At 38.2% G+C, this 16,149-nt stretch overlaps 1 protein-coding gene across 13 annotated transcripts in view; it reads left to right on the forward strand.

The window, feature by feature from the left end:
• SIPA1L1 (signal induced proliferation associated 1 like 1) overlaps positions 1-16,149 on the forward strand; it is a 199,885-nt gene that overhangs the window by 156,767 nt on the left and 26,969 nt on the right. For all 13 annotated transcript variants that reach the window (XM_064424423.1, XM_064424430.1, XM_064424422.1 and 10 more), the window contains 4 exons: positions 1,275-1,851; positions 2,971-3,245; positions 6,673-6,948; positions 14,943-15,092. In XM_064424423.1, coding sequence (XP_064280493.1) covers positions 1,275-1,851; positions 2,971-3,245; positions 6,673-6,948; positions 14,943-15,092 — 1,278 coding nt within the window. The remainder of the gene's footprint in view (positions 1-1,274; positions 1,852-2,970; positions 3,246-6,672; positions 6,949-14,942; positions 15,093-16,149) is intronic.

A 16,149-nucleotide genomic window follows, 5' to 3' on the forward strand; every position in this document is an offset into this window, starting at 1 on the left:
GCAATTCAGAGCAGCAAAAGCAAAGCAAGCAAACAAAACACCCTACCACTCATAACCAGAAGGATACGTTTGTATATTGGGTCACTAAATTTTTATTTTTGGTGTTCCTATATGATCCCTCAAAAGATTTACTGTGAAATCTTAGTTACTGATTTTTGAGGGGGAATTTCTCTGATTATATTTAAGAATTCAGATAAAAGAAAAATGTGACAATAATACTAGCCAGTCTAAGTGAAACACCACATACTTTCCTAATGTGGTCAAGTTTTATCCTTTTCTTCTTTATTTCCATTACCATGGTATCCTGACCAAAGTTAGTTAATCCTTTTTCAGATCTAGTTACAGACATGTGGTCAGTCCTGTTTGAACTGCTGGAACATTTCTTGTCACTATGGAAGTAGAGTTTCAGTCTCTTTGGATAGTTTGCCAAGTGAATGATACTGGATTGGAATGTCAACTCTTCAAAGTTTTCAAACAGCTCTCATCTGATTTATATCAAATGGGAATTGACAGTTAAGAATGGCTAAGCTGGTCCCTGTTGCCTAAGGCAATCTTATTGTCAGACCATCACTTGGTGCAGGAACTAAAAGGAAGGGTTGAAAAAGAATGTATCTGTTTCTACAAGGTATCTCTGAACTTCTCAGAAGTTTCTTATTTCTGGTATTTTCAGAGTTGTCTTCTATCACTGGCATGCTGTATCAGCTAGTGAAGTTTTCAGTCCAGAAATGTAAAACAGTAATGTGATGTATATATGCATTCAGTCACCAGATGATTTTCTCAGTGGAACTGGCTTTGTGAGATGACTTCATTGCCTTTATCTTTTTAATGTGTTCATTTAATCTGTACTTCTAGTGTTGATCACACACTTGGCACTGCTTTCAGATGAGCCTTTCAGCATTAAGTAGCTACAGTCTAAGCTAGCCTTTCTCATAGTGTGAGTTAGAAATTTTCCTTTTATACCAAAACCAAACAAAATTCAGAACTGCCATACATGAGTGATTGCTTATCAAAAAAGCCCCCTACAGTTTTGTACTTTAAGCACTTTTTAAGCTGTGGGATTGGGAATGACTCAAAACTGCTTATATGCAAAAGGTGGCTTTCTGTTTATATAGTAAAGGGGGCATAACCTCCACACTGGCAATATTAATATGTAAATTTAGGCATATTGCTGAGAAAATAAAATAAAATTTGAGGGAATGTATTGTCTGTAAGGAAAAACTGCTGAATTTGCCTAGAGTGAAACACTGTGTTTCTTATTCTTTTATTTCATATAGTGTTGCTGTGACAAGATCCAGAGATGTACCATCCTTTGGCCCACCTATTCCAAAAGGTGTGACGTTTCCTAAATCAAACGTGTTCAGGGACTTCCTACTGGCCAAAGTAATTAATGCAGAGAATGCTGCTCACAAATCAGAAAAGTTCCGTGCGATGGCCACCAGGACCCGGCAGGAGTACTTGAAAGACTTGGCAGAGAAGAACGTCACCAACACACCCATTGACCCTTCCGGCAAGTTCCCCTTCATCTCACTTGCTTCAAAAAAGAAGGAAAAGTCCAAACCTTATCCGGGAGCAGAGATCTATAGTTCTGGTGCTATTGTCTGGAGTGTCCATGCAAAAGACTACAGCAAGGGTATGGAAATAGACTGTCTCCTAGGCATCTCTAATGAGTTTGTAGTCCTCATTGAACAGGACACAAAAAGCGTGGTGTTCAATTGCTCCTGTCGAGATGTGATAGGGTGGACTTCAACAGACACAAATATCAAAATATTCTATGAGAGAGGTGAATGTGTTTCTTTGGAGAGCTTCATCAGCAACATTGATGACATCAAAGAGATCGTCAAAAGGCTGGAGGTTAGAATGTGTTCTCTTGTTTGGTTCCCCTTCTTTGCTTTCTTCTCTCACCCCTTGGCCAAGTAAAGCTTCAATTTAAATAAACACCTGAGATTCCTAAAACTATTTAAATTTTTTATTGTGAAGTTTATAAGGACTACCCTGCTTCTATTTCTCAAAACTGAATATTGCTTTCACTTTTGTCTGATATCAGCTAGTCTCAGCTGGCTCTGTGTGTGTGTGAAAAATATATTAATATATTAAAAAGACCAGGTCCTTCAGATGCATAAGTTGCTCCCACACAACAAGTACAGAAGTGTCACATTATTTCTTTTCCTTGTTTTCCTTCCCTTTCTCCGTTTTACAGACTTGCTGTATCTTGTTTCAAATGAATCTGCAATATCTTTGAGACTAACTTATTATGTTGCCAGCAGGGTGCAGTCCCAATCCTCACTGCAACCTTCAGATATACTCTGAATGCATGTGATAAACTAAAAATGCAGTGAATCACGGTGTCTCCCTATAAAACATCTGTCCATGCTCATTTTATATCCAATTAAGTTACGAAAGAATGTGCTACATTTCACTCTCTTTCTTGTAATTTCACAACTGTGGTTGTATAACAACCAGGAAAAAAGCAAATCCAGGCCCTATTAGCTTGCTCTCAATGACATTGATGCTCATGCTCATGGTACGTGGAAGAGTTGGCACAGTCCCCAGTTTGCTGTGCTTAGTAGCTGCATGCTACCACTTTCTGACCGAGAAGTAATTTTGCCATTTTATGAAGCAGCCAGAAATGAAGAATGTTTTTTTTTGGTTACTAAAGTGTAAAAGACAGAGATGCTTGTGTAACTCCATGTGTTTTTCTGTTGTGTGCTGCCATGTATCTTCAAAAATTCCTGTGGTTGCAGTAAAAATTCCAAGGCAGAGCTTGAGTAACTAGATTCTACTGAAAATCTTTGTTTGAGCAACAGGACTCCTTTCAGCTGATTATGTACCTAGGACTGCAATATATATCCCTTGATCACGTCCCACCATGATCCTTGGGAGTTGGTTCTTCAAAACTTGAGCCCCTAAACCTCTGTTATAGCCCCTGAGGTGTCTCAAAGCATTAAATTCCGTCTACATTTCAATTCCCAGCTTGTGACCAAGGGCTGTGAAACCGTGGAGATGACTCTGCGCAGGAATGGCCTGGGCCAGCTGGGTTTCCACGTGAACTACGAGGGCATCGTGGCAGACGTGGAGCCCTACGGCTACGCGTGGCAGGCCGGGCTGCGCCAGGGCAGCCGCCTGGTGGAGATCTGCAAGGTGGCCGTGGCCACCCTGAGCCACGAGCAAATGATCGATCTGCTCAGGACATCGGTGACGGTCAAGGTCGTCATTGTCCCTCCCTATGAGGACTGCACACCACGCAGGTATTTTGCAGGCGCTGTGTTTGTTCTGAAATTGTATCTTGTTTTGGGGGAAGAACTGCCACAAAGTGTTAGTCTCCAAAAAATGTGGTATAATTATAATACAGTATCCAGTATTTTAAGGTTGGAAGAAGGGAACAGGAAAAACTGCCCATATTCAGTCTCCATGCCCCCCAATATTCATTGAATACTAAAATGTGATAACGTGTGAAGAAGTTCATGGAACCATGGAATTGAACGTTCATTTACAACTTTTTAGTCATCATTGTGTGTTGAGCGTGCATCAGAATTCATTGCACACATTCCTGCCTGCTTTCCCATTTGCTGGTAATTTGTAATGCCTGTGGATATAACTCTTGAGAGCTAGGAACAGACTTACATGCTTCTATTTTCACAGTAAGGCTGTAAATGATGAGGGTTTTTCAAAGGTATGGATCTGGCCAGAGAAATTGCTGCAAATTCTTCTTGACTCCAAGATCTTGTTGCATCTCTCTCACTTCCCATCTCTATTAAGCCTGAAGCTCATGCCAATTATATTGCTGTTTTTATAGTTTAAAACTGTTGCTTCATCATAAACAAGCAGTAATTGTGTGCATTTTTCTTAAACTGGACATTTTTCCTGAATTCACACTAAAGCTTTTATAATTTTTATGAATTCTCAGTGTTGTCTGTAGCCTTCAGCCATATCACTAATCTTAATTGCATATTCCTGACATGCTGTATTTGTATCCTAGAAATGCTGCTATATGATTAAAATGGAATGGTGTTTAATAGAATAAATTTGCCCCCAGGCTAGCTGAAGTCTTAGGATAGGTTTTCAAGAAGCAAGTAGTTACCAAAGTTCAGAGGACTCCTTGGTGTGAGAGACCGAGAGAGCATTTTTGCACTGCTCTTTTTTAATCAGTCTATACATTTGTAGGTGTAATTGCTAAATCTTTGTGTACTTAATACTGGAGCTGAACTTTAACACATATTTATTTTATTTATGTGAAATTGTGTCTGAGAAAAGACCTGGTACTTGTATAAAAGTAAAATCCATGTTTGTTTTCACTGGAAGCAACATGAACTCATTTCGTAAATGCTAGCAAAAGAGAAGCAGAGAGAAAGGGAGTTTGTCTTTTAGCTGTAGTGGAAAATTGAATACATGTCAGGGATTAAAATGATGAGTGGCATAAGGTCACTCATGAGATATTTGGAAAGCTTTTGTGCAGTATTTAGCAGCCCGAGCAAATGGAAAGTTCAGCTGCAATCATCATGAAAGGATTAGAGCAGAAAAATCAGTGTGGAAAGCACAGATCCTATTATTTCTGAACTAAATTAAGTACAGCCAAAACCAGGCTTACTTTTAGTGCATCTAAACCCGTAGCAGAAAGAGAAATGACTGCACTTTGTGAGATACTCCGAGTTTTGTTGTTGCTGTCTAGTGAGCAAATGTTCATGGTGGGTTATTGCTAGCTATAAAATTCCATAAAGCAGCTCTTGATCCCCCCATTTATTCTATCCAAAATCATAAAAGTTCAAGAACTGTGTCTTGAATTTGTAGCTGTCCTACATGTATTACTAGAGACTTCAGTTAAGTATTTGCACAAAGCAGTTTCTCTTTTGGCAATCAGTTTTCTGCAACTGGAGTCCTTTCATTATGTCCTCTGGAGGTCATTGAGTATTTCTGCTACAGTAAATTCTGCAGACCATAACTAAAATGAAGATGTGTTCTGGTTGGAATACTACATTCATATGAGAAGCAGTCCCTATCCTAATAAATTGTTTGGCATGAAGTTGGGGTGCAGTGAGATAAGCTGACTTGGCAACAGGCATGTGTACAAGGTCAGTAGGCGATGCAAAAATATATCCAAATACTCCAATTCACATTCTCATGCCCTGAGCAGAGGCAGGCCTTGTTATGGTTAAGTGTCTACTAGACCATAATTATTAAAACATTGCCACTGAACTCATTTAGTGGGCTGATTGCTGACTTTGAATCTAAGGACACAGCCTTAAGAGGAAATTGTGCATTCCTTGTTGTTAAACTGTAAGTAGGCTGCAGGGAGAAAAAGAGAAAACCAAGCTAAGCACATGTGCACTTGGGAAAGAATACCAGGGACATAAAATATGAAGAGAAAAGAAAAAACAAAGGATATCAATTATCAATATTGTAGTTCAATTGTGAGTGGCCTTATTTCCTGCTCATCCCTGTCTAGCATGCAGTGGATCACGTCAGAGTGGCCTGGGAGTCTCTCAGATGAAGCTGACCTGCATGTGCTTTGGAAGCACATCTCATGCTTTCCAAGTTATAATTTTATACATTAAGACAAGAGGATAGAGCAGCATAAAACCACAAAATGAGCATATTGTAGGCAGCAAGACCTCAGCACTGACTGTTTCACTTTGTCTGTTCCTGCTGGACCATACAACTTGCTTATGTCAGCATGGCCAGATAACAAGTTCTGTCTTGTTTTTTGTTTATTGCAGGGAAGATATACTAATATTTCTCACCCCTAATGGTCTAATTGCTTAGAGGAAGAGCTGTGGGTTCAAAATTTTGCACTGATTTTTTTTATTTTTCTTTACATTAGAGAGTGATGTATGTAGATAAAATAATAATGATAAAACATACTTAGTATACACTCAGATATATATACATTTGTGAAGAGAAATGCAAAATTATCCTTACTGAAGTGGAAGATCACATCTTTTTCCAAGTGCCTCATTTGAAATACATGCAGAAGTTTGCCCTACGTCTTATGTGGGCTGCATTAGCTTATGTCCTGTTCTAGTCAGATTTTTATGCTGTGCTGTTCCTCAGGAAGCAATGGGCATCTTTGGGGTTTGGCATCTACAGTTTCCAGCAAGTCTTTTCATAATGTGCAAATTTATCAACTGGGGTACTCCAAAGCCAAAGGTTTGGAAGTTATGTATGGTGCCTTATTTCATGTGACTCTTGTCTTTTAATGTCTGTGCATCAGAAAGGTGTGTCTCAAAAAGAGCAAACATTTCAGGTCTTATTTGTCTACCCTTCTCACATATCTTTTTAGCTTTTCTAGCCCGGTAGCCGATGGAGAGTATCAACTTGACCAACTGGAATGGATGGCTGTAAACTATTCTGGAGGGATAGACAAGGACAGCCATTGGGTTAGGGCTCAGTGATGGTGACAATAAGGTTGTTACTGTGTGAGAATCAGGGGAAAGGCCAACAAGGTACAGTCCATGATAGTCTGTTGTGCATCATTCACCAGGATCAGGAAACAGACTCTCACTATCACTAGTCCTTTTTCTTGTGTGATCCTTCTAAAATTTGTTAAATAAACTTTTCTTAAAAAGAAAATCTCATACTTTCATAGAATTGATTCAGCTTCTGTCTTCAGATTTCTCTTCTTGTGACCAGGACACGTTTTTATTTTTTATAGCTGCATGTTAATTCCTTCATTTCCAGGAGTTCTTCAGAAAACTACCGTATGCCAGTGATGGAGTACAAAGTGAATGAAGGAATGTCATATGAATTCAAATTTCCCTTCAGAAATAACAACAAATGGCAGCGAAATGCAAGCAAAGGACAGGGACCTCATGTGGCTCAGGTGCCATCTCAAATCCAAAGCCCAGTACCATCTAGGATTAGCTCTGGAAAAGGAGAAGGAAAAATGCCACCCCCAGAACGAGCCAACATTCCCCGAAGCATCTCTAGCGACGGGCGCCCGTTGGAGAGCCGCAGGTACGCGTCTTCTGCACAAATGGTTTTTCATTGTTGCTCTGAGTCTGCCTGGGAAAATTCACAGGAGTTTTATCTAAGCATCTGAAGACTGCTTTTAATCTTGGTTTTAATTAGTCAAAAGACAGCATGACTATGAGTGGAACAATAATCAAAACCTTTCCTGGCACAATTAACCACAAAGTGAAGTATGCTGGGATGTTTCCCTGTGTTGGATGGTATTCTGAAATTGATGTATTGTTATTTAAGTTTTAAATAAGTTACAGTCAGAGTTTTAGAGCTAAGTGTTCATGAACTTTTGCATTTTGAAAAAGTAAATCAGAAATTTATCTTGTTCATAGGCTTGGTAGAATTGCCTAAAGCACCCAAAGCAAAAATAGTATCTGACAGGGTTTTTAGCAAGAGAATTTTGACTAGTATAGCAAGGAAATTTATCTGATTGGGGAGTGTTCAGTGTTCATACGTTTTAGGCTAGAGGAGAAATTGTTCTAATTTTGGATTTCTCCAGTGTGGTTTGGGGTTTTTTGTTGTTTCAAGTTCTTTAAACAAGAAAGCGATTGTTGTTATAAAGGTATCAGGTCCATCATGTGACAGTATTTTTATTCTTTCATGGAAAAATATGTATTGGATAGCATTCAGATGAACTGTCATTGGAATGATTATCTATACAAATCTGTCTCTGTATTTGCAATGAGATCTGTGAAGGGAGGCAAGTTAATAGCTTGTATTTCTTATTTTGGACAATTCCTAGGGAAAAAAGCTTTAGATAGGTTCTGATCATCTTTATGGGTGAAAATTATAAAGTAGTGGTAATAGGATGCATATTGTAGAAAATGTACGAGTTCTAATGAAACAACTTAAAATCTTTTTCATGTCCTGAAGAACTGGGGATGGAAAAACATGTTCAAAGATGATACAGCCAAGACCAGGAAACTACTAAGTTGAAATTGAAACTTCTGTGTTGGATACCTTGTTAGGAAATTACAGTGGTTGCTAAGGACTTAATATTCTTACTTTCTGTTTCTTAAATATATACTTAAAAAGCTCCCATCTGTGGGAGTTGGTAAAAAAAAAGTGCAACACTGAAGGCACTAATAATTTCACAGACAACCTGACTGGATTGTCTGTTAGAAAAGGTTGCAGAAGCCACTGAAATGCTGGACTTGATTCTTGAATGATCTGTTTGGACCAACATAAAAATTGCATGGCTGCAGGGTGTATCTGCCTCTTAGACCTAAAGACAGGCCGATGCTGAACTGGAAGGAAGAGCAGCTGAACTGGTGGCGTTTTTTGCTCTCTCTAGTGCTGAACAATCTCCTTATGTAGCTGGGAAAAGCTTAAGGCAGTGACAGACTATCAGATTCCATGGAGTTGCTGGTTTTTCCAGATGCTTCCATCTTGTCATGGTGTATTAACCAGAGAGCTTGGCTGCAGTCTGGAGTTGGCTCGTGTTGAAGAGAGAGCCTTTGGCTGCCCTGGGAGAAGGGGTATTAACAACTCTGTGTTCCTTGTGCATAAAGTTCTATGCAGGCAACATCACATACTTAAGGCATTCAAGTTTTATCCAGTCTCTGGAGGCTTCTGGAAGGGGGGTTTTGTCCTGATAAACGTTTGCAAATTGAAAATTATATTTTCTTAGTGTTTGTTTTCAAAAGGTGAAACTTTGACTTTTCATTTCCTTCATTTTCAGGGCACATAGCTGGTGGGTTTTTTTGATTGTTTGGGTTTTTTTTTCCCCCTCCTCTAGGCATTCTTTTAAGTATTCTTTTTATTATTATTCAAAAAGGGTTCTATTGGATTTTTGATCCTTGAAAGTATATTATCAAAGTTTAAATAATTTCACTGGGAATTTTCCTGTATGCTTGAAAAATGTCTTCTGTCATCTTTCCGGTCTGCTAAAGTTGTCAGTCTTGGATTAATCAAGTTTAAATATATCATCATTTGCATAAGGTTAATGTCTTTCCAGTTAAAGTGAAGAAATATTTTTTTTTTTTCATTTTAAAGAAATACAGGAGGGGAAAACCTCAACAATAAGCTTACTGTAAGCAAGACTCATTTGTCTTTTCTCTACACGGTAAAAGAAAGCTTTGCTTTTCAGTAAGCTCAGATGCTTCTTATTGTGTAAAGTCTTAAAATCAACAAAGGTGGGTTTCTCATAGCCCTCTTAACTGCTGTCTCATTTAGTTTTTCACCACTAGTTTTCATATTAATCCTAAAAAACACTGAGGAGGAGGTGCTGAAATCTGTGCATGTTTCCGGTGCAGGCAGCAGTGATTATGCTCTGCTGTGCTTTGCTCCCTTTAGTCCATTTAAGTATGTTAGAAATACATAAAAATCTGCATTGGCAATCTTGAGAACAGGAGGATTTCACTTCATAATTATCCAAACATCATCTCCCCATAGACACTGCTATTGTAGGTGGGAGAGAATGTTGCTTGACAATCCTTATTCTGAGAAGGCACACAAATGCCCAGTCCAGAAGAGTACTTAAATTTGCCTTCTTTGGATTGTCTTCATATATCCAACCTACTAGCTCATTTTCCCTGATCTTCACAGTATCTGGATCTTTCAATGTAGTCATTATTGATGTGGGTGGGTATTTGTAGACAGGAAAAATAACCCAGAACTTTAAATCTTAAAATAAATCTCTAATGTTACTGCAACATTAAGACTAAAAAAGTCTAATAATATAAATTCAATAAATCCCAAGTCATAGCTTATTTCACAGTATTAATTACCATGTGGGATACTATATAGCCTATTACCCAGAATTAATATCAGGAGGACATGTTAAGGGAAAAACAATAAACTGCATATGTGTGAAATAAACCAGAGCTAATGTTTTTGGAGAACATGTAATTATAGCATTTGATTTTTAAATTTATTTCCCCCTCCTCACAATTTTCAGATTTTTTGTACACTTGGTTTCCATATTCTATTAAGAGACAATGTGGAAAGAAAGGAGAGGAGATAATGGTAGATAATTACCTGTTCTTAATTTGTCAATTAAACTGAAACCAATTTTAACTAAAATTTGATTTGACAGACATTTGAAAAGGTGTGGAAATCAGTGGTGAAAGCATGTTGAAGACCTCAGTCTGGACTTGAGCACTTCAGTCTGCAGTTGAGTACTGTTGGATGAAAACTCAAGGCTTTTAAGTAGAAAATTTCTGAGCACAGTCAATATTTTAAACCAAATGGAAAACTGAATTACAGCACAACTGCAGTCACACAGTGGCAGTAAAATTCCGCAGTGTGGAAGCATTAGAACAATATCATTGATTGGTTTTGTGTCATATTGAGGACTTTGAAGCACAGTCTTGCCCTAAGACTCCATACTTACTTGGATGATGCCCATGTAGTCAGTGGTAGTAATTATGCCAGTTGTAGTTGATAGGTTAATTCCTGCAGGCAGATTCTATTTTAAACTGTTCCCATATTGCCTAAAAATCCTGATCTGCTGCAGTGTATCCTGGATCAGTGACATTTTTCCAAATATAAACAAACAGGTGTCTGTGTTCATCTTGCTACCTGTCAAGTCAGCATTGTAGTACACGCAGTGCCTACCTCACGGGGTTTGAAGATTTGTTATTTAAATGTTCTTGTAACATTCTTCAAATTAAAACCTGTACCAACATGAGATTATATACCACACGCTTGCTGCCAGCTCCGGGACCTAGAGCTGGATGTAGCAGTGGAGAAACCAGAGGTTTGTTGGTATGCATACCTGTGCAGCCAAACTCTTGCAATGTAAAAACATCTGAGAAAGAGCCATGCTGTGTCTTGTCAAGATTGACCATTCTTGTTTGACAAGGGCCATCAATGGGAACCAGGGAAAAGCATAAGAAATGCTTACAAGTGTAAAGGAATATTTTTCACCAGGTCTGACAGTCCCCTGGCTGTGTGCTTGTAAGCGTGCCTGGAGCTGGGTGCACCTGTACTGCTGGGGCTGCTGGCTCTTCATCCAGGTTCCTGCTAATTGGTCTCTTGGTACTTCTAGACCTCCTACTTGCTCTTTTCTCATGAGGGTTAGTGAGTAAGCACTGCTTGCTTGGTCCACTGTAATTCATGTTTGGATTAAGTGAAGGAGAGAGGATGTTTCTCTATAATCCCTGGAGCCACAGAGCTTTTCAGTGTGTCTTCATACACAAACTCTTCCATATATCTGATATCCCACTGCCTGCCTCTGTCTTTTCTTGTTACCATATGTTTTTATCTGAAAGGTGATGATCAACTTGAAAAAAACCCCAAAACTTGAGAAGGTACAACATGACAACATGATTACCTTTTCTGTTTCATTCACTGTCTCCTTCCTCAAAATGGCTGGGGTTTTTTCCTTTTTGAATGGAATTGATTGTTTTCCTTTAAACATGAGAGCATTTGAGACGGTGTTTGCTGGGAATTGTTGTGGCTTGCAGTATTATTTGGATTGTAAAACTCAAACACATGGAAGGTAAGCATGCCAGAATTAAGATGTGCTGTGCTATTTTTTCAGAACTCTTGTGTAACTGTATATTCAGATGCTTCTTTTGATTAAATTACAAGAATTTCTTGTAACAGAGGACATCTGCCTCATTCAGTTCACACAGTGGATGCAGCTCATTAAAGAAGAGCTATTTAATTTTTTTTTTCCTCTTCATTACTCTGTCCCTTATTTACTGGATGACATTCAAATCCTGTTGTAAAGATGCCATTGCTAATTCCCCTCTAAGCTTTACAGTGGCACCCATTGCTATAGTTTCTGAATGCTTCATGGGTATTAATTAAACTTACTTTTCAAAATTCTTGTGTGAGAAGAGATGTCTTTGGCCCTCTTCAGATTAAGAACAAAGGTAGAGAGATAAATTATGTCCTAATTATTTGCTTATTTTGGCTATCTCATATTTGGAAGTGTGCCCAGCATTGTTAATATTTTATATATTCAAATTGTAGCCTCAGTTGACTTCAGCTGCTTTAGGAATATTTCAGCTCAGAGATATAGTGGGTCTTGGAATCAAATAAGGCCTTTGAAAAATTAAAATTAGCAACAACAAATAAAAAATTGTCATTAACAAATGCAGTAGTGGTCACATCAGAGTGCTTCAGCAAGTGTAAAGTAAGAATTCAGTTTGCCAAGTCAGCACTGAGTGAAAGGCCATTTTCCCTCTTCTGCCAGCCTGACCCTCCTTTGCTTCTGAGCTCTGCAGTCTTGCAGGAGAAGTTGTAGCACAGTACAGGCCCTGTGCCTGTACAGTTTTACAGGAAAATGCACCTGTGTGTGGTCTTGTAATTAGACTGCCTTAGGCCGTAGGCACAAAGTGACCTAGACGGACATTTTTCTTCTGATGTGTGTACTACATACCTGTGCACACTGGATGCGTGGGGAAAATTACAGCTAATGACATGGAAATTAATTTATTAAGATCAAGATGGATGCTTTCAATGTCTGTGTTGCCATATTAAACAAAATAAATGTATGCCCATTCCACTTTCTGCTTTCACAAAAGATGACGTTCTTCCCATACTTGGCAAGACTCAACCAGTTCTTTCAGGATGAACTAGATCTGTTAGAAGTAAATCATGCATGGGATAATCCCAGTTCAATTGACTTTAATGTAATTGTATCTGTTTAATGTAATGGACGCTTGGCCTATTTTTAAATTCAATTGTGGGACTCATGCACTTAACCATTTTGGCATTTCTTTTTAAAACTCTCTTTTGAAATAGATAAGAGCTTGCTTTAGTATGGTTTTTAATTATAAACAAAAGACAGGCTCAGATTATTTTAGCTATAGGGGCATACTGCTAACACAACACAATACACCTTTGTCTTGGGAAGTGCCTTTCATCAAAAGATTTCAAAGCAGTTCAAAAAGTCAATTTGAACTAATTTGCTCTTAAATTCTTTTCTCTTACATGTTTCATACAAAATGAAATGTCTTATAGTATTAGTGTGTTTTAGTGCAATTTTGAACTGTACTAATAAAAAAATATACTTCTGCTTTAAATAAGTCCTACCTGACTGGTTGTTCATCTCTCTTGTTCAGACCACGTTTATAATACAATTTTGTTTGCCCTCAAGGTCTTTCCTCTTTGTAAATGAGTTAGAACTCTATGACATAGTTTTGAAATCTTGATGCTCCTTCTGAATAGTACTGTCACTTTTCGGTAAGGCATAGGAAGAAAAGGCATAGCTGAAGCTGAAATGAAAATGTAAGCATTTTTCAACACAAAATATTTCAAAGAAATTATTTGAGAAGTAATTGATTTCCTTGCCATCAATTCCAATTCAGTATTGGGAAAAAAGGTCATAATTTTAAATTGTGTATTGCTCTGCAAGTGTAACTGAATTTAAATGTGTGTGCCTTTGTATGTAAGTGAATTCTAATGAAAGTGCATTTTTGTGTGGCCAGCCTATTTTTCCTCCATTTTAGAGGGATGCTTCTGGGAAAATAAACTGCTTGGTTAATGGGTCCCCAAGTTTTCAAGTCTCCAACCATGTTCTTTGCAAGCAAATATTTCACAATAGTTGCTTGGTAAATGTGGGATAAGTTAAAATATGTTTGGTAGACTAGAAAGGCATTACTGGAATTGGTGTGGTACTTACCATAGTCAGGCCTTAGATAATTCCTTTTTTGTCTCAGAAAAAGTTACTATTAATTATATGCACTTCATGAAATTGCAGATGGTGAAAATGTTTGATCCAGTCATACTGCTCTTTCCATTTTAAGATTTTGTTAGTTTACTACTTTCTTGCAAAGTACTTAGGAGGACAATGCACATTTGATATAAATGTAAATATAAATATATATACACACAATGTTTCAATATGTATGCTTACATAAAGACCATTAATCAGTTCAATAATTGTTTTGAATTTCCAAAAGATTTTTTTAAAACTTTTCAAGTTTTTACAGTCTTGTGGTGAGAGCTGATTTAAAACCTGCCTTTAGAGGTACAGATTAAATGGCCAGGCTAAGATCTTCTAAAGCCCAAGACCCGAGCTGGGTGCTGAGGCAATTTATCTATATGACTATATAGACTGAAGTCATTATTTCAGTCTATATGACTCAAGTAATTATCTGTTTTTCAAATATTAAATTATTTAGCTTGTGCAAATTACTGTTTTCCTAGATAAAATAAAGACTTTTGTTCACAGTAGGAGTTAGGTATTTGTCAATGGCATAATTCAAACTTCACTCAAAGCACTGTAAAAGTTTTGAATAGCTTCAGTCATGACTGAGTAGAACAAAGAACCAGCTAACAGCAGTGAGTTGTGCTGGGGTTTGGGAAACAAAGTGCACAAAGCAGTTATCTAAAAAAGCCTTTGACCTACAGAACAGGATATGAGTTGGGCAGTATAAGCCTGCTGCTTCCAGCCATTCTGCTCAGCTGCTTGTATTGCAGTTCTAGACTGTTTATTTGCTGTATGGTTATTCTGACAGGTGAAGGCTTTATGTGACTCAGGTCTGCATTTTCAAACAGAGTTCTTGATCTGTTGAGATAGTTTTGTGTTAGAATGTTAATTTTTAGGGTGGTATGTATAGATTGCATTGCATTTTTTTAGTCCTTGTGTTTTAATGTGAACAAGTTTGGTGGCATAGAGGTAAGCTTGATGCTCTTGGAAGAGCAGCTCACTGCTTTTAGTCTAAGTTCTAGGCAAGAGTTTGTTCCGAGAATTAGGAATATTTTCTTCTAGTCGGTATTGTGATGAGGAATGTCATGTTTCGTTATTCTTTACAATTAATCTGTAACAACAGACTTTAGAAACCAGAATATTTTCCTAGTGTGTGCCAGAATTTTCTTCCCACGTTGGCCTTTATTTCTTCCCATGCATCTAGAGTTTTGCAGTTGATTTTCATGGTTTCCAGTAGATGAATAAGGGGGAAATGTGTGACCCTTCAGCTGACAGGATTTCTGCGTCTCCATGATGCCATTGCCCTGCAGTTTGCAGGGTGTTGTTGGGTGTGCCTTGCAGTGTGATCCTGCTGATGTGAGGCTTCCCTTGCTCTGAACAGGCTGTCCCCTGGCTCCGACGTCTACGTCACCGTCTCCTCCATTGCCTTAGCAAGGTCGCAGCAGTGCCGTAACTCTCCAAGCAACTTGTCCTCCTCGAGCGACACCGGCTCTACTGGAGGCACGTACAGACAAAAATCTATGCCAGAAGGGTAGGCACCAGACTTTTTACATATTCTGTTTCAGCAGATTTTTTGTTCTGTGTTCAATTCGTTGTAATGTGTGCTCAAGGAGTGCTTACACAGGCTCCTGTCAGCTGTTGTTTACATATGTGAAACCATGGCTGTTTTCAAATAACACTGTCATGCTTCTTGAAAAAGCCGGTTTTAAAAATCGCTTGCTTCCACTTCCACCTTGCAGCCTAACTACTCTCTGATACTAGTCTACAGCTGTTCAGGTTACTACACAGAAGGACTTTTATATATTGAAAAAATCTTCATTAAAGGTGCTGGTTTCATGTGGCAAATTGCTTCCTTTGACAGGTTTAGATTCTAAAAGAAAAGAAGTAATAGGTTTGGGACTTTGCAGTCAGTTAATAGTTGAAGCAAAGTAGTATTGAGTGCAGCTAAGATGTGTAGGCACAAAAGTGCTAATTAATCCACAGCTAGCTTCTTTTTCACATATTCACAGTCATTCTGTGTTAAGGCTTCCAGCTTTCCAGAAATCTTCAAACTCTCTGAAGTGTCAGTGTACTGGGCACCTTGTAGAGGAAGAAATTAAATCTGTATCATTTTCAGAGTGCACAGAAAGGACCAATAAATCAAAGATTTCCAAGTAGAGGAAAAAAAAAATTGGCAGCAGAAGAGCTGTCAACTACATTCCAAATGACTTCCTATAGAGAAGAAGAAGGGGCAAAACTGCTGATAGTTCACACTGCAAATCTTCCCTCTGATGTATTCTTGAGTACTTTGCAGATCATTGCGTGTAATTCGTTTTGGTTTGGGTCTTCTATAAAGTAGATATACCTTTGTTTTAAAAAATATATTATTAGTAGGATTAAGTGCCATTGTCCAGAACTGCTTAGTACAAGGGCACTGTCTTTTGCATCTTGGTGCTCTGTGTCAGCCCAGAGAACACTTTTCTGAGCGTGTGTTTGAAAAAGTCTTCTTGCTCCGCAGCACTGAAGATTTGTCCTCCCTTGTCCTTCGTGCAGCTCAATTTGAGGTTTTTTGAAGAGTCAGTCTCTTCTCTGCTGCTCACCTTCATGAA

Source organism: Passer domesticus, chromosome 6, assembly GCF_036417665.1.
Source record: "Passer domesticus isolate bPasDom1 chromosome 6, bPasDom1.hap1, whole genome shotgun sequence".
NCBI classification, from domain to species: domain Eukaryota; kingdom Metazoa; phylum Chordata; class Aves; order Passeriformes; family Passeridae; genus Passer; species Passer domesticus.